The sequence below is a fragment of the Triturus cristatus genome, chromosome 1_2, assembly GCF_964204655.1.
Source record: "Triturus cristatus chromosome 1_2, aTriCri1.1, whole genome shotgun sequence".
In the NCBI taxonomy this organism is placed as follows: domain Eukaryota; kingdom Metazoa; phylum Chordata; class Amphibia; order Caudata; family Salamandridae; genus Triturus; species Triturus cristatus.
Window position 1 is genome coordinate 783,963,733 of NC_140580.1, and position 26,407 is coordinate 783,990,139.

At 42.7% G+C, this 26,407-nt stretch overlaps 1 protein-coding gene across 28 annotated transcripts in view; it reads left to right on the forward strand.

Moving 5' to 3' along the window:
• ANK3 (ankyrin 3) overlaps positions 1 to 26,407 on the forward strand; it is a 1,906,984-nt gene that overhangs the window by 810,616 nt on the left and 1,069,961 nt on the right. For 4 of the 28 annotated variants that reach the window (XM_085608805.1, XM_085608811.1, XM_085608832.1 and 1 more), the window contains exon 1: positions 21,178 to 21,414. The exons of 22 other annotated variants lie outside the window; for them this stretch is intronic. In XM_085608805.1, coding sequence (XP_085464931.1) covers positions 21,301 to 21,414 — 114 coding nt within the window. In that variant the 5' untranslated portion in view covers positions 21,178 to 21,300. Of the gene's footprint in view, positions 1 to 21,017; positions 21,415 to 26,407 lie in introns of those variants that run through there. 2 more of the 28 variants (XM_085608823.1, XM_085608827.1) reach the window with 2 other exon arrangements.

Sequence of the window (26,407 nt, forward strand, 5' to 3'; positions counted from 1 at the left end):
ATTCAATAATAAACCTAGACCAATGCCTTCTAAAAGGAGATGTGCAAATAACAATTGTAAACTTGTACTCGTGTGCAAATCGGGTCGATGTGGTCTGTCTAGAGTCACACAAATCACATGAAGTGCTCCATTGTCAGGTGTGAAAGTGCAAAAAGTGCTAGTGCAAAAAGATTTAAAAAACTATTTACTATACAACTAAAAATCCACCCTGAGCCCCGGGGTCAAGCCCTGGGTTGTGCAAAAAGTCATGAAGGCAGCATCTGTTCTGGGCAAGTGCCCAATTCGACATAACTATCATCATGATTCTAAAGCATAGGAGACAGTTGAACACTGGATACATGTATAGTATATCAGAAAATAAATAGAATAAAGCAGAGATATAAAGATATTGTGCAGAATACGCAAGTCATACCAGATGTGGAATAGAAAACTTCATATCTTATTACAACGAAGGACATAGAGAGACATCATAACTGGGTCATCACAAAAAATTGTAGAGCTCTTCCCCCATGTTCAGACCGTTAGGCATCTTAGTGTCGAGTTGTAATATAAAGTTGGATTTTAATTGTCTTAACTGGCGTTCTCTATTTAACCCTCAAATTGACTTTGTAACTGCCCCAATTATGAAGTACTGCAAGTCACTTAAATTATTTGTATGGACTAGTTTTAGATGTCTGGCTACTGGGTAATTGGGATCTGAATTGACTGCGGCTCTGAGATGTTGGAGTATGCGGTTGTGCACCTGGAGCTTAGCGCTCCCTACATACTTCAAGCTGCAAGTACAACTGAGCACATAAACAGTAAAATCTGTGCGACAGGTATAGTAACTTAATTTCACAGGTATATTGCTGAAGGCAGTCATGTACTCTGTAGAGTTGGTCCCAAATGTACGAGCCCGACAGGAGCTACATTTGAAAAAACCAAACCCGAAGATATATATACATGTATGTATATATATATCTGTCCAAAAGGCAGGCACCATACTCTCAAACCCCACTCCTCACAGCCAAATGCTGTGTGTTGTGGTGTACAGGAACTCAGCGCAGGACCAAACCTGCAGTCAATCTACACTGCCACAGCTTAAGTTCATGTGCAGTGCATTAAGCACATGGCTTAGCTAAATTTCAGGCTCTGCACCCAACACCCACTGTGCGCGGACAAAGGTCAGGTTCAGTGAGCTATGTTCACATCAGTGATTGGCCAAGTGCTTGGCAAAAAATGAGGGAATATTTTGCAGCAATAAATTCAGTATACGACAATACTTAGTGAAATAAACGTTTGCATATCCATAGTAATGTGATCTATATTATCAATGGTCAGGTGATATCATTGAATGTATCGACTGTGATTTCATTTGCAAGTCTCAAAGGCATTCTATACAGTTCTGCTAAAACAATCCACATAAGAACATTTACGATATTATCAGTGAGAATATTCAAAGTTGCAAAATTACTGACTGTGGTACATCACATAAGTCATCTTTTGAGGAGTGTTGTTAGCTCTTTTATTAATAGAATTATGTTAAGCATGGGATCCTGCGCACTCAGGGCCAGATATACAACCATTCTGTTTTGCAGATCGCAAATAGCTATTTTTTGCAGCTCGCAATTTGCTCTTGCAAAACAAAATGTACTTGTGTGTCTTAGATATAATTAGCGATTCCCAATGAAGTCGCAAATGACCTGCCTCATCAATGTTCATGAGGCAGGTCGCAATTTTGGACCCTTTAGGAAAAGGCAAGAAAACAGATGTTGGCCTGCTGGGGACAGTAGACCACCATATCTGTGTTTGCTTTTTCAATAAGGCAACTTTTTTTTCAAATGCGTTCTATATTCTTAAATGAAAACGGGATGTGTTTAAAAGAAAACTTTTCTTTTCAGTTTTGAAGGGCAAACAGTGTTCCGTGGGATGACTGCCTGCTCTTAAAAAATATTTTTGGTTGCATTCAAAAAGGGGAAGAGGTACCCTGTGGACCCCTTCCCTTTGCGACGGGCTTACCACATACTTGTAGTAGGTGGTAACTGTGATTATTTTGCGATATAATTTGCAGTTTCAAAACTATCGTACATGCCAGTGCGACTCGCTATTAGGAATAGACGCCCTTGGCACACCCCTTCCGAATAGCTACTCGCAAACCCTATTTTGCGAGTCGGTGATAGGTTAACAACTTGCAACATAGGATTTGTACATACTACAACACTTTCGGCAGGGCCATTTGAGACCGCTAAAATGGTAAAACGTCTGGCACCAAATTTCTTTCAGTTGCTTAGTTTGGAATTGAGAGGAGGCAGGTAACGGTAAACCGCTCACTTTATTGTATATATATTTCCGACCCCGGGAGAACTACACAACACTGCCGCTTCCAACCAGATCATGTCACTGCGATTTTGGAACTCCTTTCCAATGAAATTTAACCTTACTTGCATTTTATGCATTTTTTTTATTTCCTTCACAGCGTGGAGGTGCCACTGCCAATGTCATTGGTTCAATTTCTTTATTTCAGCCTATATGAGACCATAAAAGAACAAATATAAACATCCTACAGTATACAACAATAACAATTGTAAATAAACCACACACAATCTTCGTATTTAAAATGTCTCCTTAAATTAAAATCAATTTTATAAACGTTTGTAATATTAGAATAAAAATATTAGTAAAAAGCAGATCAAATCGCATGTCTACGCCTAACAATCAATGCACTCCTAAGATAGTTAAATACTGCATAGCAAATTTCGGCAGAGGTCAGTTGCTCCAGAAAGTCTAAAGCAGGCAGATTATGTCAAATATGTGCAGCCTTGAAAATGGGAAGTATACATTTTTTGCATAAAGAAGCAAACATCGTGCAAAATAACAAAGTGCACAGTGCTTTGTGGGGATGTATTATTGCAGGGACATTTCGGGGGAGTCTTATACCACGATCCCCATTTAGAGAAGGCACACAGAAAGCAAATGGTGCTCTGTCTGAATCTTATTAAATAAAACCTATGTTGAGAGTTTCGTATTAATACAAAGAATGGCTCTGGCGTCAGAATTGTAATCAAATTGGGATGGGCAATACCCTTTTGAATATTTTGAACCCTTTGTGCACGGGCATTGGATGTGAAATCATTGATAATAAATTTCAGATTTTCTTTAGACCGTGCCGTAATCATTAAACAGTTAACATAAAAATCAGGAATATCCAGTTGCTCAAAGACCTTCTTAATATATTTCAGCCAGGGGATCTCGCTAACTTCACCCAGAGCTAAGCAATCTTTTTCAGCAATTATGGTAAAAGCTGCTTCTATGGAGGTCCATATCTTGAGCCATAACAGCAATGGTGCGTGCGAGCTGGGCAGCGTCAGTCAAATATTTTAAACCCAGTTCCGCATGGCCTATGAACGTGGCTACTGAGTTCGGTATTGCTCAAATACGTTTCAAAAATCTATTTTCAATGGAGTGGGTTGTTCAACATTTACATACCCCCCCACACCTGTTCCATAAAGATCCACATAAATACATTTAGTCTTATATATTAGAGATAACTTTTATGCTGGCCTGAAACCAAGTCTAGGTCAAAAACGAAAAAGTGCTTCAATAGCACCCAGAAATTGATGCGCTTTTGCGTTGAGTAAGTGCAACCAACTGAATCAGCTGTCAAAAAGTATACCAAAATAATTTAAAATGGCTGCTGTATGAATCTTCCTATCCCGTAAGTCCTGGACTTTGTGTTTTTAGGTCCAATCACCATTGTGAATGATTTAGAGGAATTGACCCTTAAGTCGATGTCAGACATAAATGACGTTAAAGATTCCAGGAGTAAATAGAGCCCATTGGCTGTTTGTGCAAGAAGTAGTGTGTTGTCTTCATATAAAGACAAGGGACCAGCTGAGGGCTCATCTGAGACATATCCTTCCCCTTTTTAATTAAATACTGATCCATGCAATTAATATACAGAAGAAATGGAAATTGCGCCAAAATGCATCCTTGTCGTACCCGTTTATTAGAATTAATTGGAGCAGTACATTCCCTGTTCTGTCCGTAAAGTATTCTAATGAAGGTATTACAGTGCATATGTTTTAATAAGTCAACAAGTGCCATATTAACTCCCATTGTTTCCATCATGCTCTAATGATTTTAGTAGTTAACATAGTCAAAAGCACAGGAGAGGTCCATAAATACTAAATGAAGGGCACCTCTCCGGGCTTTGACGTATTTCCTGAATATTAGAGTTTGGTTGAGACATTGCTAAATCATACCTATCCCAGACCATAAACCATACTGGACTGGGGAAAGAATATTTAATTATGTCCAAGTTTCTAATCGAGTAAGAAAGACCCGCCCTAGTATCTTGACAGTGGATTCTAGCAGTGAGATAGGTCTGTAACAAATAGGGTCAGTTTTCTCTCCTTTTTTTAACAATAGGGACAAATACTATTTCCTTCCAGAAAGGTACTATGGGCCATTTACTAAAGCATGTAAAACATTTGTGATAAGAGGTGCCCATAAATATATATTATTTCCTTAAAAGGGTCCACTGGGACACCATCTGGGCCCGGAGCTTCGCTTCCTGGGCTGTTTTTAACACCAATGGCCACTTCTTTGGAAGAGCTCAATAAAGTGGCCGCAGACTTGTATATCTCCAACTCCTGGGTCTCTTGATGGAGAGTATTAATGGCATTTCCTGCTTCAAAACTTTTCACGAAATGCGAAATCCAGACATCCGCAGAAAATAGACATTCTATCTCAGGAGCCTTAAAATCAGTAAAAAAAAGGTTGATTCACCACATCCCAAAACCGAGTATGGTCATTTCATCTTACTCTAGTTCCCAGCTGATCCCAAGCCTCTTTCTGAGTAGCTTTTTTTCTAAGTGCAAGGGCTTCTTTGTAGGACATTCTAGTAAATGTAACTAATTCCTTGTCTCTCGGATTACCCTTCGACACCCTTTTAAGATTGCAATGCGCAGCTACACATGTAGTATCAAACCATCTACGTGTTTGATAAGTCTTCTCAGATTTCCTGACTAACAAGGACTCAGACAACCTTTAACAGACAGTGATAACTATTAATAACCAAGGATGAATCTTTGTTTGACAATAAACAGCAGAAAAACTGTCATCTACTCAACCTGGATTTATTCTTGTGAAAAAGATTCAGGATGTATTTTGCTCCATTTTAAGCATAGACATGTATTAGCTGAGTATGCTATCTACTCAGGCTCCTTTGCAGTGTATTTTATTGTTAAATTCAAGTTTAGGGTGAAGAATAGTAAACTATGCTCACTCATGCAATTAGACTTAATTGAAAAGTCGCCAGTTAGAGATGCAAGGTTTTTAGATATGACAATGAAACCAATAGTGCTGCATCTACAATTTCCATAAAAGGTTGGGAGTGAAGAACAATACTTAGGAGTTAAATCCGTTATAAAAAGAAGTTGATTTTTCACAAGAATCCTGCTAAGCACTTCCATTGGGGGTATGACTAAAGTGAGTAACATGGTCTCCATTCATATTCATTAAACCACAAACCGACTGGCCACTAATTTGCAAAGTCTAAGATTAAACTCTCCATCCCACTGATAATTCAAGAAAGTGTAAATTGCAAGAAGGGTATTTGGTGGCCAGGAATGAGCAATGAGATTGGGGGATCAGTAGGGCGGTGCCTGACAGGTGAAGGATATGGTACTTCGAAGTGCTACATTGTAGTGTAGCAAATTTCAATGAGTAATAGGCAAAGTTGGCAATCAGTTTTGTAGGTCATGTGAGCATGACGCCATTCATGTAAAGATCTCCATTCATGCAGAGATCTCCACTGATACTCACTGAATGTTATGTAAAGCGGTTGAAGGTAAGGTTTGTGCAACAAGCTAACATCTTGAATGTAAGAGTTTTTGCAGATGTTTTCAGAAGAGCTCTGTATCTGGAGTATGTTTCCAGTTGTAATGATGTGCAGTTAGTTACACAGTCTATGCAGGAGTAATTGAAGGACAAAGGAATAAACCGTGTAGGTTTAGCACTGCATCACTCGCATAATAATGAACAGGTGGAGTGATTAAACAGGACACACAGCGGGACATTCACTGTGACATGTATGTATATTGGGTTCAGGCCCGGTTCTAGCGGGTGGGCCGGGTGGTCCAGGTCCACCCAAACATGAGCCTTGGGCGATTGGCAAGGCGGGCATTCGGCCGGTACCTGAGGCCCAGTGCCCGAGGCTTGATGTGAGCCGTTTTTTCCCCCATCAGTGTTCGGGCTGGCTCTCCTGATCCGAATTCAAGAGGCTGCTGCAGCCTCTGCACAGCCCAGCACAGATTATCGCAGCCCATTGTCACATATAGAATGACAATCGGCCAAACTCAGCAGTCACAGCATGTGGTGGGAGCACCCGCCCTGGCCTTAGGGTATGACAGTGAGGCCTCACCACGGGAGATGCTGCTACTGAGGGCCAGAGTTTTCACTTCCCTTGGACCAGGAAGTGATGGGGGCAATAAACAGGATTTTGCTCCCTCCCTTCTCGCAGTGGATGGCTGGCCCGACTCCAATTCATGGCGGCCAGACAAGGCATCCTCACTGCTCTACCAACCTCCCATCTCAAACTCAGAATTTAACCAGAAACCAACCCCCGTCTTAGCTGTCTCTTTGAGATGTGGCACTTAATTTAGAGGCTTTGTCAGCAGATGCCCTTGGCAGCGAGTTTCCTGGGCCCTAGTGCCACCGGAGTGCAGCTTTTAAATTACCTCAGTCAAAGGAGGGCCACCACAGAAACTGTTATGGTTTTTCTGAGAGACTAAATGTTTGATCATGTACTCCTTCCCTGGAAAGAAAATAAAGCCCTTTCAATCAAAACCAGCGAAACTGAAAATGTTTACGCCTGTAGCTTACTTGTTCAGACAGCACAGTCATTAACTGCTGCCTGCTGGGGTATATTGATATAACCAGGCCACTGAAATTATGCAGCACTGGAGGGCCAAGTTATGTAGCAGGGTTGCGTAAATTATACTGCAAGAAACCGACAATTATGCAGTGTAATGCTGCAATGATAGTATTACTTGAATATTTTCTCAATTTTACACTTGTTAATGGTGTCTGGGCATTGGTTACACATCATTAGTACCAGTTTAACACTCAAATATAGAAATAAGCAACAGAAAGGTGACCAGTCCAGCTTTGCAAAGGGCTTTCTACTGCACACTCACACGTGCAGTTGCGGTTTAGATAACTTTTGAACCGTTTGAGCAGGGAACAAACTTTTTTTGTTAAAACTGCGGATCATGTGGCAGATGATGGATTATGTGGCAAATGTGACAAATCTATATACAAAAAAATGCTGCAGCCACACAATCACCTAATTCCAGTAGGCATTTATATAACCTGCAGCCTTCATTCTGGATAGTTCCAACCCAACTATTCCTCTTTCTGAGAAAAATGGATAATTGTATTAAAAACACCTGTTGACTAGAGTGCTACAGAATGGCAGAAAATTCACTGGAATGCACTGTGTAACAACTCAAATTGTATGCACCTTTCCTTTTCTGCCTCTTTCAGCAACACTCTGCCTTTTGACTGTTACACCAATGTCTGTAGCGCACTTTATTTGTCCTCACTGAACACATCACTGTTCTTTTATCACAACATCAACACACAGTGCTTAATCTGTGCAGATCGTTGGTAGTGGTTGGCACAAGCCCTCATATTAACATGGGATTTTGACCACTGTAAAAGAGGGAAAGGCAGAAAATGAGGGAAACACAGTCATAGGAAACTACTGACAAAGGAAGAAAGGGGAGGAAAATAAACCTGCAAGAGTGAAATAAAGAGACAGGTGGAGTAGGATGGTGGAAGGAAGCGGGATAAGGTGAAACCAAATTTTGGTCGGTTGCCTTGGTACTGAGCAGCCCTGCATTCAACAACTCCAACCAAGAGCTCCTTTAAGAAAATCTGAGCCCCTACACATATAAAAAGTGTGTGTATATAAAACATCACATTTTGTTAGTGTTAGAGGTTCGCCTCTTCTACTACAGAGCTAATGGTGAGGGCCTACTTCCAGCCTTTTGTCCATGATGTCTCTTCCACAGAGCACTCACAATAAGAATCTCTCTCTTGCATTCCAAAGGCCATGAGCAGAGTTTGTCTTTTCTATCTTTTTGTCCATGGTAAGAGTCTTTGCTCTTTTTACATTACAATTGGGCAAGTCTTTGCATCTAGAGAGTATCTAGTCATTCTTCTTCAAATCGTATTTCAATATTGATAACACTCTCATCATTACTTCTCAACTGATGATTTCATGCCCACAATTTCTGCGATATAAATATCCACTTCCCCCCATTATTAAACAGAAGAGAATCATTGATATCACCGAATCTTTATTGCCCCTATAATAACAAATACATTCCATACAAATTGTAAATAGTCACTGGCTATTTACATTTTCATCATCTTTTTCTATCAAATAAATACCATTTAGTACACAGCATATCTATGAAAATATTTAAATAAGTAAAATACTATTCCAAGCACCTTTTTAGTCACACATATCTACTGAATAAGTCCTGATAAGGGGAGACAAAAACACCAAGCAATATGAATTTCATCCAGTAGTTCCCACTCCTTTCCAGACACTCTTTGAACAATTATCAACTTGTATACAACGTTTTGGCTCATCATCTGTTGCCTTCATCAGGGTGTATACGGATAATGGCCTAATAGGCAGGAGGGGGCTCAGAGATATAAAGGGGTGCATGGTATACGGGTGATTCATGGACCTCAAGATGAGCATCAGGAGAAGAGTGAGTGAGTTTCAGTGGAATAATGGACTTTTCAGTCCTGGCCAATGTCACTGACCACATAAGCAATAGAAGGCTTTCTTTACCATAACATTCTCATAAAATTACCCCCTCATACTAAAAAGTCAATGCTCCTCAAAAGGTTGCAATTCGCAAATGTGGGCCACATTTTTATTGGGTGCCCGGGGCTATATCTGGTCCCAATCCGACTCTTGGCCCTTGCAGTGACGGCTTGAAGGCCAATAGAAAATGGCCACGTTAATTTCTTCCTGTTCTGGAAGTTGCGTGATTGGGCTATTTCTCAGAGGCATCCCCATTCACACATCTCCTTTAGTAAGGTGGGCTGTGTCGTGCAGGTACAATAGGGGCACAGCGAAGGGGACAAATTCTTTCTTTGACACTGGCTACCTGGATATTTCCTTTTCTATTCTGTGCTGGAGAAAAGAAGTTTGTTTATCCTAATTCACCTTTCGTGACCCCTGCAGTTGCTTATCAGATTGGACTGTGAGGCAGAGTTCCATGTACCAAGTAGGAAAGAAAATGTGTGACTATTTGTTCTCATTTTTAAAATCTGCAAACGCCCAGCAAGGCACATACTTTGTGTATGCTTCATTTAAATCGTTTTTATCATTATCATGACCATGGATGCAAGGCAACAATAAAAAGTCCAGATAACTGGTGATTAATGGTCCTGCTGGAGAGCAATCCTTTGTTGGTCGTTTTGAAATGCAGATAAACTGTATTTTATGTAGATAGCTCAGTGGGTTACTGCCTTTGTCACAGTGATTCTTGTGTTACTTGCAGTTCAGAAGTTACAATCCTAACATAGGACAGTGACCTATGAACTGTCATCAAAGAGCTGCATACAAACCTTCATGGTTTAGTTAGAACTTCAGGTTTTTTTGTGGTGCGATCTAGTTAGAACTTCCTCAGTCTTTCATTATTGTAATGTTGCTAAAAAGAGTTAGTTTGGGCAGATATACATTTTTATTAGTAAAGCCAACCCACCAACCATTGGGGTATGCTTTAAATCCTGAGTTTGTGCTTCTCCAGACCACACCCTCTTAAAATATACTGCCCACCAGGATGGATGGCGTGAGTCCTACACCTTATAATCCTCATTGGCTTATGTGGCATTCCCTATAGACTGATTTACCTACTTGTATGATTGATTGTCTCTGTATATAGTGTGTGTGATGTAAAGTACTGTGACACCCTACACTGATATGAGTAGCGCTATACAACAAATGAAATGCATATGAGAGGGGGCTACCGAGAGATGAAGGGCACTGTCGGATGGTGGTAGTAATGGTATCTGCGGAAAAAGAGGTAATTGGTGAGGCGCCAAACAAGGCTTTCGCACTAGTGCTAAAGCCGGCCCTGTCATGCCCTTTCTGTTTTTTGTTTATTTAATTAGCAGTCAGGTCATGAGTGCACAAAGACTGTATGGTCGGCACTCTGAGGCAGCCCAAACTAGTCATGCCCGCTCTGCCCTTCTCCATGCAGGCTGCATTGGCTGCAATGCAGCCTGCATGGAGAACATGGCCTCCACATAAGCCCCTGGCTGGGCGGTGTCCCGACCAATCACAACACTGCTTGCAGCGTTGTGATTGGCTTTGGGGAGGGAGCCTGGCTGCCGGCATCCTGTTCCTGCTGGAGGCAAGAGAGCAGAAGCCGAGAAGACGTGGGACCCGGCCGGCGGAAAGGTAAGCTAAATTTTTTTCAAATTAATATTATTAAATTACCACCCCCCCTGCGCGTGACTCTGCCCCGCATGAACCCCCTGCCTCCTCTCCCTCCTCCCACGAGTCATGCCGACCACTACTGTCGCAGTGGCCCACTCGAATGCACCATTGGCCCACCCAAATAAAAATTCCTGGAGCCGGGCCTGATTGGGTCTACAGCCGGGTTCTCCAACAAGTAGCTCTGGAGCTACTAGTAGCTCTCCATTTACCTGTGAGTTGCTTCCGTATGTGAAGCCCAACCTAGTGAATGAAAGCTTTTGATTGGTTGAATTAGATGTATTTCCAAAATGGAAAAGTATATATTTAAAAGTACAATGAGTCTATTGTCAGAACCAATAAGCTAATGTTTGCAGGAAAAATAATTATTCAAAGCTGAAATTTAAATTGCTCAATGGGGGAATCATATTACTTATTTTCTTTCTTGGGTGTCAAGGGTGCATTGCATGTATGATTGGTATGACATGTAGAGTCATTCTAAATTGAAATTTCTAATGTTCGTTTCTTTACATTATTGCTGGTGACCTTACCTGGTGCACTGAGGTGGTCACTCCTAGAAATCCTGAATGCACAGACCACTAATGGAATTGTGTGTGAAGTACTTTTGTGACACTGATAATTTGTCTTAGTATCTCTGGATGATTCTTACATAGGTAGCTCACATCATAGAAAAGGTTGGAGATCCCTGGTCTACAGGAAGAGGTGGAGGAATAATGCACCATATCTGATGGTGAATCAGCTTTGGTATCATTCAAGATGCTGAAAGGCAGGAGAGCCACTAGTGAATATACTGTTGGGTTAGAGAAAATATGGTGGAAAAGCTAGGAGTGTGCCAGAGGAGACAGTGGGATGAAAAATTAGAGGATGGGCCTGGAAATGACTTGGGTGGAAAGACAGTGGTGATGGGCATTGCGGATCTACTGAAATTCACATATACATCTATAGGCAAGTATTGGCACAGCTAATATGCCTAGACTCTTTTAAATGTTGTTGTTTCTTTGTTATAATCAAAATAGGTAGCGGTGTGTGCAGTAGCGGCCGACGAGTTGAAAGAGTGGCGAGGTGAGGGGATGAACAGAGACAGGTGGAAGGAGGGAAACCGCAACTGGGTTTGACAAATAAAAAAAATAAAACACTTTACCTGCTCGCCGCATCGCGCTCCTCGCTTCTCCAGGCACAGGCTCCCAGAGTGCATTGTGGCCAATCCAGACGCTGCTTTTATGCTGCTAAAAGCAGCATTAGGATTGGCCTGAGCGCTGATGATTTGCAGTCTCACACAGAATGGAAGCCAGTGCCTGCTCTCTCCAGCCCAGCATTTCAGCTAGGGTTGGAGAGCGCTTCACTGCGCATGTGGGTTTGGCCTGCCTAAGACATGTGCAGTGAAGGTAGTGCCTAACACTCTCCTTCCAGCCTGTAACCACCCTGGCCATGACTCCAAGCCTCGGCTCCGAGAGAAAAATAAAACGATAATAACCAAAAGTTTATTATCGATTCATTTTTAATTTTTTCAGCTGGTGGCAGGTGGGACGATGTTCCTCCGCCATATCGGAGGAGCTGTGTGTGTGTGTGTGTGTGTGGGTGTGGGTGTGTGTACATGTGTATGTGTTGTAGTGGTGGTTTGTGATGTAAATCATAATGAAAAAGAAAAGCTATATGTGGGCGTGGGACTATGTTCAAGTCCTGCCTAACTGACCCTCAAATTACTAGGGAGCAGATGGAGGAACAAGAGAAGCTGATAGTACTTGAAAACCCCCAAACTACATTACTGTTTGTGCACCTTTCCCAGGCTGTTGTTTATCTTGTTTGAACTATACAAAAATAACACAAGTTTATTTTCCTCGAACAAACATTGTGGGTGGTAGCTTATCGTCTGAGCTGTGGCTAGGTGGGTTCTGATGTTAGAAAGAACATCCGGAACCTAGTATCTCGTTTAAAAAAAAATCATAATTTTAAAAGCAACAGAGGGTCACAATTTCCCATCGACTCTGGGTTGTTAAATATGTGATCCCATTGAGTACAACTGAGCACATGCAAAGAATAGACACTATTCACAAGAGTATGCACAGAAAGACGCTACAGCTGGGAGCATGTCCTGAAAAGCAACAGGAGTTACAAGTGCTTGTGCCGAGATACAACTTTGCTTGACCTGAACATGCATAAAGTAGAGAGAGTGCTCCACAAAGGATGTCAGCAGAGAGACACGGTTTACCAAAGCATAATATACTCCCAAGCACCTATGACTAACTTCAGAGCATTCTTACAAGAGCCAATCTGTGCACGTGGGTGATGAGCACAGCTGAAAATGTAAACAGATGTACTACAGAAATCAGGTCCTAACGCACATCATGTGTGTGTTCCACAGCGCCAGCGGATCCTACTTTGAGGCCCATTCAGCAGGAAGGAAACATCAGAAGCCTTGCCTGGTAGCTCAGCAGTGTTGGAACGTCACTTCTAGAATCCTTAATACTGGAGATAGTGCAGGGATGATAAGACCTTGCAGCAAGACAGCAAAACAGGCTCCAACACATGAAAGAAAGCTTGAGCCCACAGAGAAGCACATGCCACACAGCAGCGGCTCCTCTGCTAACACGGAGGAGCGTCGCTCCACCACTCTGCAAGCAGTTTAAAAAAGAAAAATAACATTATGATAATGCAATGTTATTATAATTTTATTTTTCCATTCCTGCTTAGGTGCGGGTCTGGGCAGGGCTGGGCTAGCCAGAGCAGGGGCCGGGGGGGGGAGTGGTAAGCACACTCTAAGTGCGCATGACCGTTTGGCCGTCCTTCTTGGGCCAGCCAAACAGTAATGCGCACTTTGCATGCTCTCCACCAACTGTATTGCACAGCCTGAGTGGAGAGCATGCACAGCCTCCTAGTCCTTCTGTGAGCGCTGAACGACGGCAGAGCACCTTCAGGCCCAATTATAAGGGTCCAGGACTGGGGTGATACCACCTAGGGGTGGTTGCCAGGCAAAGCCCATGTGGTTGGAGCCTTTTCTGTCCTTGAGGCTCTGCTCAGGAGGCCTGCCAATTAGCGCTTGGTAGGTACACAAAAAGATAATCACAGTGGAAACATATTTAAAGGAGTAAAAGAGCATACATGTGTTAGTGATTCGAACAGATTTAAAGACAACACCTATTTTATGCATGTATGACCATAATTTAATCGATTATCCAGAGATTCAGTCAAAAGGAAGATCAGCAATTTAAATCAAAGCCAGATACATCACAATGTCAACATATTTAAATACATATAGGTGTAAGATACGTGATAAGTGCAAGATTTTGGGATGAGTGCAGGACGTTGTGAGGGAGGAAGGTTGCGTAAAATAGGAACATCCACAGTTTGTTGAAGAGCCTAACCTGCCAATTAAATGGCAACAAACCTTGAATCAGACAACACAAAATTAGAAAGCAGTTGTACAATCACTGACAATCTCCTGTGTTGATTGAAGACAGAAGTAAGTCGACGTTTCGACCCCTGTTAGAACCAGCAAATTGGTTTGCTTGGAGTCGGGGTCTTCATCAGGACCAAGGGAATGGGCTTACACCTAGGGGCAAGGATCAAAAATATGTGATATAGTGAGGTGTGTCTATCATAAACATTCTGATTAAGAAAGAGAAAATAATAAAAATTACCAGCATCAGCAGCATGAATCAAGCTGGAAAATTGGGAGAGGGCCAATTAGTGCTCCTGGGAAAAAGGAAAAAAGAGACGAGGAATACCACGGAAAACGCGATACCAAAGATTCATAAAAATTTACACAATCCACCATTCAGACCAATTGTGAGTACTCGAAATTCCATACATGAACCAATAGGAAAATACATTGATCGCCACTTACAACTAATAGTGCGACAAATGACTACATATCTACAGGATACAACCGATTTTTTAATAAAGTTGGACAAACTAAAGCTGGAAAAAAACATTGAATACATTCTATACACAATAGATGTGAAATAATTATATACTTCGATTCCACACAATTTGGGCCTCCAGGCTCATGAATATTTCCTTCTAAGAAGTGACAAAAATAACAGTCTGAACATTTTTTTCGTGTCAAAATATTCCACCAAAAGGCAAAAAATCTAACAAATAATCAAAAAATATTGGCCAATGTTACAGGCAGAAACAGATTTTAACGGCATCTTTGAACAGTGTCCAATATTTGCATACCAACGTACAGTGAACCTCCAACAATTATTGAAGCGCAAAAATTCAGATTTGAAAGACACACATAAGGGCACTATCCCATGTTTGAACTGTGGAAATTGCAATAACATTATAAAAGGTACCAACTTGAGACATCCAACACAGGGTATTCCTATCAATTTACATGTTACGGCGACTTGTGATGCCAGCTTTGTGGTATACCTATTAAAATGCACTTATGGACTCTCATATGTGGGGAAAACTGAACGTAAAATTAAAACTCGTATAACAGAACACAAAAGCAATATAAGACTAAATAATCCCAAATCGGTCATCTCAACACATTTCAACAAACTTATACATATCAGTCAACTTAATTTCTTAATTCTGGAACAAATTCAACCTAAAGAAGGAAAAGACAATAGGAAATTCCTACTACAAAGAGAACTATTTTGGATTTATAAATTGGATTGGTTACACCCAAAAGGCCTGAATGACCGTGTGGAAATTAACTGTTATCTATAATTATGCATATTGTTTTTGTATTTACTTTATTTTGTACCCTTGTGCTATCGTGTATACCATATGAAACGTATTGACAAGTTGTTTCATCCAGTAGATACTATGGTCATTAACACGCATATTTTTCATACCAAATTCATGCAATAATGCAACAAACACGTTTTTTTCATTTGCAGGTTTTATTTATCGTAGTATCTATTACATTATTAACATGTATTTGCGCAGAGTGTCGGCTCCAGCTGGCAGCTCCTTGAATGTTTTGTTCGTCAAGCTTTATTGATTTCGCTGCACGGTGATTTACTTGCAGTGAAAACCTAGTATTCACCTCATGGTCCTTCCTTTGTGTTTACGTTTTGGTTTCACAAACACTATTTATGCACTTCCGGGTTGGCTACTCTTCACTTCCGAGATACCGAAGACCGAACATGGTACGCGAGACACAGATTAGCGTTTGGCGGGAAGAATCAGGTACGACCGTTCAGACTGTTTCCACTCTGTTTTAAGGCTATATGTAGCCGTAGCCCAGTTTTGAAACACTGGCACAACTGAATCACTATTGAGACTATTTCGGACGATCTTCGCATAATACGCTTGGGTTCGTATTTCACACTGACTTTCTTGTGCCTAGTTTGTGACACTTGAGCACGCAAGTACTACTAACGTTCAGACGACCTTAACATAACACGTGTTGGTGTATTTTCTAAGGGTTGCACTTTAGTTATTAACTGATATTCGTTTACTCTGTATCACATCTTTTACGTTGGTTCTTTCGCGTGTAATGTTGGACATTCGAGCACGCAACCGGAGGAGTCTGTACAAAATACTGTTTTATTTCACCTTTATCACAAACATCCAATGAAGTTCATCTTACTGACATAGTAGCCGTTATAAAGTCATCTATACAATCCTCTCAAAAGTAATTTGATGCGATAGCAAAATGTATAATGAGCACCAGTTCTTTAAAAATTCACTAACTGCATGTCTAACACACGGCAATGCGCTTTGTAGACGGTCTTGTTTACTTTTGATTTGACACATTCTAGCTCTGACGATATTAAGAGCCCGCATTTCTGTTTACAGGGAGAACCCCCTGAAGAAGGGCACGCCCCGAAATGCATTGGGGATTAATAACCCTGTGACCCCATAACAGCGTACTACATAAATGATTTCAATTACGAATTATTGAAATTGAAAATTTTGATTCAATGAATTTGCTTATGAAACTGCATACCGTGAGATTAAACAGCTATTTTTTGAACATTCAAATTTGACTACGTTTATTGAAAGATAAGAAGGTGAAGTGGAGTGCTATATGGGATATACCATCCAGTGGTGAAGGATTATCTACGTTTACTCATATTTACACCTCTTCGATCAGGAGGCGGGTTCCCACAGCACCCGAAGAGCTCTAAAAGGACATTAACCTGGTTTTTACGATTAACACTGAATGCGACCAACATTACAATTTACAACTTTCTAAAAGTGGCATTTTCAGAATTGTGACTTAAAATCCGAATTTAGCATCAAAGAGAGGTTTCAGTTACATTTTTTTAGACCCCAAACTTGAGAATCCTACCTTCTCCCAATTTAAAGTTATTGGTTATTAAATGTAATAAGGTAATACAATGTTATCCTGTGGGAGAAGCAAACCTAGAAGTGGCAAAAAAGGAATTTTAGGTTTTGCACTGCTAAGACAGGTAAAAGTTAAAAGTACATGTCCAACTTTTTAAATAGATTGCACCCTGCCCTATGGGCTATTTAAGGGCTACCTTATGGGTGACGTTTATACATTAAAAGGGAATGTTTAGGACTGGCAAAAGGTTTATTTTGCCAGGTCAACATGGCAGTTTAAAACTGCACATACAGGCTGGCCCGAGACATGTTTGAAAGGCTACTTAAGTGGGTGGCAAAATAAGTGCTGTAGGCCCACTAGTAGTATTTAATTTACAGGCTATAAATACAGGTAGTACCACTTTTCTAGGGACTTACAAGTAAATTAAATGTGCCAGTTGGGTGAAAGCCAATGTTACCATGTTTAGGGAGTGAAAATTCTCACTTTGCCTCTGGTTAGTAGTGTTAAAGTGCACAATGTCAAAAGGCCAATAAAGACGAATTCAGCAAAAATAATGGATGAGTAAGGAAAAAGGTTTGGACGAAGAGCACCCTTAGGCTGACAGGTCTAACATTACTGATAATAAGGCAAACTTTTAACAACTCACTGGTCCTGAGCAGCATAGCAGTAGAACTGGGATAGAGGCTAGTAGTATGTGAATCAGGGGAGGCCAAAGGCTAGGCAATATAGCTGGATATAAATGCCTGTGTGGAGGTTGCGGGAATATGAGGCACACTACGGGAATCCCTCTCAAGTTGTGGTATTTTCACCAATAAACATTAACTGCTACATTTGCTACTTCTGTAGTAAGAGGGTCATATTAGTTAACCATGTCTTTACTGGGACTTTGTCTCTCTTAGGGGGTATAAAGTGAGAGCAAACAGTAATATCCCCCTGCAGAGAGGATTCTGAGAAATACACAGGCACGGTTGTCGGGGGTGCATTACAGCACACACAGTGCTAACAATTGTGAGCAGTGGTCCAAGTGTGGCATGTTTTGTGCAGATTGTATGCTTCCGGGTTGAGGGCAGACAAAGAGTTTAAAATTGAGATACGAAAAGTATGGTTTCTGGTTGGCAATATACAACACACTAGGTTCCTTGCCCACGTCTTCGCTGGATGATCCACAATTGTATACTATTGCTTCAGCTGGGGCACTAGTTGCTGCAATGAAGGTCAATTGGTATTCTTCACACGAATGTGTTGATCCACAGTCACAAGATTGATCTGATTGTCTCTTGTCTATTCTGTTAGTGACATTACTTTCAAATCCTGCATGTGTGGCATAGCGATATCTTTGTGTTGTCTCTCTATTCTTGATATTTGTGTGCATTGGTGCAGATGAGATGGTTCTTGCTAATGTGACATCATGGCCGCTGCCACCTTACTGAAGGATTACTCTCTACTTTATCATTCAGCTGAAATGACCCAGTCCAGGAAGGTTAAAATCTCTAACATTGCACAATCCCATAGCTCTGTTACTTACGTCACTAACACACAGTCTTGCCTTTTAACCCACTAAAGTGTTTTGGAAAGACTTTCTTTTTTTGGTTTTGTTGATTAAATGAAACATTTTCAATCTCTAACTGTAATTATGCTGTGTGCAATCAGCACTGGGTAATCCATGCCAGTTTGTAAAGTACTTTTATTTTCAGGATTAAAAATATTTGGATTCAGCAGCCTTGGCACTGCGCATATCGGGGGATTATCGACCTGACAGATGCTGTTACGTAAACACAAACGTCAAAAGGAGATCAGATTGGTTTAAATGCAAAGGCATCTTTTAGCACTGTTTTTTTTCAGTACCACTTTATAGATCTTGCATACGACAGCACATGCGCTGTCTTTTGCAAGACATATTGTTTTCTATCAGCAGGCTTAGAAGGCTTCCCCTTGTTTACCATTAGATAGCTTCATACTCACTCATTTCCTTGCTTCTTATTGGTCAGCTGCCATAGTCATCGAGCGCACGTGTGCATATGTGTGTTTTTTCCTCCACTGTATGATGAGCACATTACTTGAGTCTTACCACTGCTTATATTTTTGGTGCTACTTTTTACTTATGATTAAGCACTCTACCAGAGTCAGTGTTTTTCAGCTGTCTCTGTCATTTACTTTTCCCTCCTCCTTGTTCCTACTGCTCCCTAACCTTCACGCTCTGCCACATTTCCCCCTTTCTGCCCTCCCCCCGTTGTCCGTGCTGCCCCCACCCGCCCTCCCCCGTTGTCCGTGCTGCCCCCACCCGCCCTCCCCCGTTGTCCGTGCTGCCCTCACCTGCCCTCCCCCGTTGTCCGTGCTGCCCTCACCCACCCTCCCCGTTGTCCGTGCTGCCCTCACCCGTCCTCCCCTGTTGTCCGTGCTGCCCCCACCCGCCCTCCCTCCATTGCCCATGCTGCCCCACCCCGCCCTCCCTCCGTTGCCCGTGCTGCCCCCACCCGCCCTCCCTCGTCTGTGCTGCGCCCATCCCCATTGGCCGTGCTGCCCCGCTGCGCCCACCCCCGTTGGCCGTGCTGCCCCCACCCGCCCACCCCCCCCTGTTGGCCGTGCTGCCCCCACCCGCCCACCCCCCCTTGTTGGCTGTGCTGCCCCCACCCCCCCTGTTGGCCAATCTGCCCCCACCCACCCACCCCCCTGTTGCCCCCACCCGCCCACCCCCCCATTGGCCGCGTGGTCCTCATTGCCACGTGGTCCCCGTTGGCCAAGCGGTCCCCATTGGCCGCACGGTCCCCGTTGGCCATGCTGCCCCCGCACGCCCTCCCCCGTTGTCTGTGTTGCCCCCGCACGCCCTCCCCCATTGTCTGTGTTGTGTCTGCCCGCCCTGCCTTCGTTGTCTCTGTTGCCCCCGCCCTCCCCCGTTCAGTGCTGCCCCCACCCACCCTCCCCCATTGTCTGTGTTGCCCCCACCCGCTCTCCCCCCATTGTCTGTTGCCCACACCCGTCCTCCCCATTGTCTGTGTTGCGTCCGATGTCTGTGCAAACACCCACCCTCCCCTTGTTGTCCCTCCCCTCGTCTGTGTTGACCCCCACCCGCCCTCCCCCCGTTGTCCGTGTTGACCCCCACCCACCCTCCCCCGTTGTCCGTGTTGACCCCAGTCGCCCTCCCCCCCGTTGTGCGTGTTGACCCCAGCCATCCCTCACCTGTCTCTGTTGCACCCCTCACCCGCCCTGTGTTGTATCTTGGTGCTGCCTCTCAAAAGCGATCTAACTATATTTGAGGCTCTTCCTTAATCGACATCACTCTAAATTATGAAAGTGGTAGTAATGGTGGTCCAAAGACAAGAAGTCATAGAGAAATGGGTTTAGGAAACTAAGTGAATTTGATTTAAATTAGCATGACCTGGCAACATCTCTTTTGCAAGGGGTGGAGTTTGTTGTTTTCAGTTTCCGCCCAGCCCTTCATAATTCTATCTGTTGTTCTTGCCCATAGAACAGGAGATGTTGGTCTTCCAAATGTGTTCTCTAGGCCCTGGGAAGGCCCTAGGAGCAGAACTATGATCAGTGTACAGTCCCATAACAGATGCTGCTGCAGACCTCCTTTTCAGCCCTATTGTATGTGCTCTATTGAAAGCTGAAAAGCTGCAGTCGTGAAGGACCCAGGTGGCAAAAAATAGCAAGGTGATTGAAGAGCGCGTTACATTAATTGCATTAATTCAAAACTCTGCGCGCAAGGGGTGCAGGAAGCCGCCGTTTGTTGCAGGAAAAGGCTACGCCAGCAAGCTTTCCGCAAGCTCAGTGTTAGCTTGACATTCTAGCATCGTCATATCTTTCAGTTTGCGTGATATCATAATAAATACATTTTCTTAAAGAAACATAATGGTGCCTTCTGGAGCCGTCTCCCACGAGATGCAGTGGAGCTAAACGTGCTGCATAAAGGCCCCTCTGTTGGGATATGGCAATACAAGCATTGTGTGCCCCTGCATAATGTAGCCAATGTGTGCATGTTAACATTATATTTTATTTCATTTTCATGCCTCGATCAGCAGTTCCCTTAAAGTCAACGCTGCGCCATGTTGCAGGGGTGAGGAGGCACGAGTGCGGGCGCCCGGCAGAGCTCTTTGAGTGGAAGAACACCCCTTTTCCGGATGTCCTTTTGAAGTGGTGAGGCTGCTGCGTCCGCGCGTGCTGCCGCTCAGTACACGCGCCTGCATCAGAGCATCCTCTCGTGCCGTCCCCCCTTCCCTGCCAGCACATAGGCGCTCCCAGCTGGTGGCAAAAGGATGCAGCGCCCCGGCGGCCCCAGCTGCCTCTGTCATATCATTCACGTACACAATGGCTGCACAGAGGACACACGCGGCGTCAGGTGCCCAGAGGTGTGAGCGGAGACCCGAGGACAGCTCCTGCCGGTCTTAATAGCTGCCCTTCACTGGCTCGCCTTCCAATGTCTTCCTGGTTTTTGGCCCAACCCGCCCTCCATCTGGAACTGCTGGCTGCGTGAGGCTGCTCCGGGATCCCCACCTTTTCAAGGGGACATTCTCTCCTGCTCCCCCCCAAACTTGAAGGCGTTATGGCTCACGCGGCGTCTCAGCTGAAGAAAGTCAAGGATTTGGAGATTACCGCGGAGGAAGAGCTGAAAGAGAAAAAAAAACACAGAAAGCGCTCCAGAGATCGGAAGAAAAAGGTATCCAGGGCTGCAATGTACATAATAACCGTGACAGATGCCCCTTTGTTGTGGGTTTCCCTTGCCTCCCGATAAGTGATTGTCAGCCTGACTTCCATTGCAATGTATTGCGTTCCAGTTGTGTGCTGCCTGTCTGGTCATGTGTTCAGTGCACTGCAGTGGTGGTGCAAAGGGTGCATGCCCATTTTACACATGTCAGTCCTGTTTCCACGAGGCTTCCCCTGCCCCCTGCTTGCTGTGGGCTTTGCAGGGTTGCAGCCACTCGGATTTGAATGCTAATGTAATCGAGGTTTGACTCGTATTCGGGTTATTTTCCACTGTACGGTATGGGGATGTATAGGAAAGTCTGTGTGTGGGCTCGGCTAATAATGCGGTTGGTATTTTTGTAAACCCCAGTGTGTTACGACAGCACTGCGTAGTGTTTCAGTGTGTCTGCAAACGCACGACTGCAGTTTTTAAGATGTTATGCGCAGTGTTATGGTCTAGAATTTGGCATGAGAAATGAAAATGCATACAGCGACCCACACACCCATCGAGGGATGCGGGTCGTTATTAAATGAAGGCCAGGATATTTCTATCTAAATAACTCGCATGCTCACACGTTCTTTTGCATACACACACCCACATCCAGGTGCACGCATATTTACATACACTCACACACCTATTCTTTCACAGAAACACACACATCGTCACAAACCCATGAGGTTGCCACCAGCAACACCAAGCAGTGGTGTCAACGTCATGATTCTGTGCGAGTCTGACCCCAGGACTGAGTGCTTGCCTTATGTGTGCCTGTGTGTGTGCTTGCCTAATGTGTGCCTGTGTGTGTGCTTGCCTAATGTGTGCCTGTGTGTGTTTCTTTTTAACAACAAACACATGCACGAAGATAAGTCATTTATCTGATATCATGAGCCACAAAGGTTTCACAACAAAGGCTCCCCTTTTTTGTGCTATAGAGGTGCCTTTAATGTTTACTTCCTTTTTCCAGTGCTGAAAAAGACCCCAGAGTGCTTTGTCTCTCATCAGTTGCAATTAATATAAATTGACCAAAAGCCCAAGGACTGAGCGCGGCAATCTGGTTATAAAGCTTTGTGTGAGATTCCCCCAGGGACATGCAATCTTAATTTGTTCTGGGCAGTGATGCATGGGTTCACCAAATTAAATGCAGTTTCCCTCAACATATGGGTATCTCGGATTGTAGAACAGGAGGAGCGGCATGGTGCATATTTCATCTTTTCTGCAGGGAAGCCATGCAGCATAAAAGCGACCTCAGAGTATATGCAGCTATAGATAATACAATGCACCAGCAGACATATGCTGTGCGTTTTATTATTTCCAATACGTTTGTCCGATTTTTAATTTATTTAAAACATTTATGTTGTTTTTCTACCCTGCTCATTAAAAGCAGTGGGAAGCCAGTATTTGGATGTTGAGGCTGGTTAAGTCCCATATCGTGTGACATTTGTGTCTGCGGCCTGCCAGACATATCGGCCTCTGGTTGTCCCATCTCAGCTTTCTTTGTTTGTGTGTTCGTTCAAAATGCTTATTGACCAGGCTAGATCAAAACCATGGAGTGGATGCTGCCACATGGATCTATAGGATATACATTGTGTTGTTATTTGCGGGGGCCTACATGAAACACATCCAACCTCTTTCTCTTAGAAAACGCCCTGGAATGTGAGCGATGCGTCGCCAGCACCATTTTGCATGTTGGCATTGGTCGTTTTTAGTGCTTTTTTCCAGATCTCTATTTTTTTTTTAGCTTTTCAAAGCAAAAATGACTTTAGAATTTAAAAACGGGCAGAAGAACCTTAGCTTTATTCAGTTTCTCTCTTTTGGGTGCAGCGTTCTGAGGTATGTGTTTAGAGCCGGTCATTAGAGCTCCATTATTTTTCAGGCCATTTGGAAAATACCCTATTTTGTAAGTCATTGCATTCCTAACTTAATGGAAATCAATATTGGTCCTCCCTTGAACAGCATGGAGCACCGGGCTCTGCCTCCAGTCAAGGTGAAATGGTCAGCAGAGGAGGAGGGTCATAAGAGACATGATTGCGCCCGGTGAAAAGAGGGGGATGCGTGCAATCTAATTTATGTTCCCGAATGTGGAAATAAGTGGAACACGGACATTCTCTGCACAGAGTCCCTGATGATTGCCTGTTTCTGTGCAGGGGGTGGAGCCAAAGGATTCCCACTTCTAGGCATCACTTTACGTTCACATGAAGGCAAGCTGATATTGGTGCATCCTCTAAACCAATGCTGGCAAACTGGATCCACGAAACACGTGGCATCCAGTTCTGTCTGCTACAACATGAAGACGAATGAGCCAATTCTATATTTTAAAATAAATCGCAAATAATGAATCAATTAATGGAAGATATTCTGCAAATGAATAAAGGAAACCAGCATAAGAAGGAAAGTGTATGTATATACAATAATTGTTTTAAAAAAAAAAAAAAAAGTTTTTTAGAATTGACCATGTTCTGTGAATAGCTTATAGAAAATTAAAATCCCTGCGCATATCAGGTTGTGCTTTGTAAATCAAAGCACTTGATACAGGTTATTTCATACCATTTTCATGTCTGCAACTGGGCCAAGTTTGAGTGAAAACAGCTTGAAAGGAATTGAAAACTCCCTTCTTCCTGTGTTAGTAGGGCGAACTTATGCAATCAACAATCTTACCAAAATCTTTCATTTTCTCTTCTTTGAAGCCTGAATTTAAGATTTGGAGGCCACCTATTGTATGTGGCTCTGTCTTACCACCCACCACTTGTAGGCCTTGTCTGAGGCCTTCATGAAAGATAGCGTGTCTGGTTTGATCTGCCCCTTTCACTTGAACTGTCATTCCTTTTCTCAGATTACTGTCAAGTGCTTGTCCAAGGTCTTTGCTCAAAACCACAGTGACTTCAAACTGCCACCATATGTCACACACTATGGTAATTGCTCCACAAGTCCAATGTTTGATTTTTTATTTTTGAATATTACAACCTCTAATCACCTTCCTAAAAACATGTTATAGGACCGTCGCGCATTATGGGAACTTATAACATGCGATTTAAGTGGTTGCAAGGACGTTGTCCCCGAGTTGTGGACTTATGCTGAGAATCTATGGCGCCCTGTTGATGAAAGCTGGTAGTTAATTACTTTGCCCGACCGCAGTCAATAAACACAAATTCTGTTTGTGATGCAGTGTTTTCTGTGAGGTTGGGTAGAATATTGGTAGGTAATGGTCATTCTGAATTTGCCTTTTAATTCCTTGGGATACTGTACACTCCACTCACCCTTTAAAGTCACGACCTTGGGAATGTGAGTATATTCACAAATGATGTAATAAAAGCCTAAGGGACCTGGCTTAATACTGTGTTAATGATCTCCTAAAGTGACTAAAATAGACAGAGTAGAGTAAAGCAGTGCCAGAAATCAGATGATGGTGTATTTTCTCAATAGAACCCTTTGCACATGGGCTTCTCTAAAGGAATTATAATTTAAATCTTCAACAATCTAAGGGGTGAAATAATGGCAGCTACTAAATGCATATTAATAGCAAATGTACAAAGTTGTTACATTTTCTGTTTTAGCTTCCACCCTAACCTTGTAGTTGAAAAAATGTAAAGCATAAAAGTTGACATTTCATGCATTTCACATTTTAAGGGTGTATTTTGTTTGCTGTGCGCAAAGTAATTTAGAGAGTGTGACAGGAGCAAGCAACTAAAATCAGCAGTGTATGTAGGGACCCCCTTTCACTGGCACACATTATGTCCCAGTATCAAAGAGCACTTGACACAATGTGGGATCTGTTCTATCAAAACAGAGCATTCCACAAATGCTGACAGACAGGAGGATCAAGCCCATGTGCTGAACCCAAACAAAGACTGTGAAGGACCTCGCGCAACCGGTCTGCAGATTGCAGCAGGAAATGTTTTGTTTGAGCAGCTCAAGAGTTGGAAACTTAGGGTTGGTTTACCAGCCCTGGATACCCAAGCAACACCAGAAAAAGCCAAGTTATCTGACTGTCATCCTATACATTCATCTACCCTACGCATTCTAATTAGGACAGTGGTCAACGGAGTCAACCTAGGGTTGTTCATGATATGGAAATCCATTTTGCCCTTCCTAGGCAATGGGGCACCTGGACTTCTGCTATGTAAAAAACTCTGGCCTCCCAAAACTGTTATCCAACAGTCCACAAATACTACATTTCAGGCTGGCCAAAATCAAAAGCTGTGTATGATAGTGCTCAACTTGCAATCCCTGGACTAGAGCAGTGGTTCTTAACATTTTGATGTCTGTGGACACCCACTGAATCACTACTGAAAGTCAGGGACCCACACCCAAGCTGTTTCTACAAATTTACCCTCAAACTAATACACAAAAATACAGAAACACGTATACATGAAACAAATACACAAATGATGAAATATTGTATTTAATTTACAAAATAAAATTGGGAAAATCAAAATTGTAATTCAATGGAAACTTTCAAAATGTAGTTTTATTTCTTGAAAAGGGAAAAGCACTATTCTAGATTCTAGCATAATATTTTGTCTTTTTGCTCCTAATGCATGCTCTCTTATTGTGAGCGCATACGACTGCTTCATTTGAAGCCTCCAATCATCCACACTAGAGTCTGTGTACAGCACGTGCACTGCTCCAACGAATCAAGAAAAGGATAACAACTTAATTTTTAGCTTCCAATTTCAAATTCTTTCTCATTTACAGAGCATTTTAAAACTTTCAATTTCTTTTTTAGTGTTTATGTACTTTATTAATTTGCTAATACTATTTACTTTTCTAAACAGTGGCAGACCCCCTGAATAGGCATTGTGGAACTCTAGGGGTCCATGGACCACAGGTTAAGAACCGCTGGACTAGAGGATCAGTTTGTTGACACGCTGGCTTATTGCATAAATCCTGAGTAAATAAAGATCCTGGGTATTTATAGACACCCACCGGCCACTATGCACCCATCAGTTGATCCATTTATATAGTCATGAGC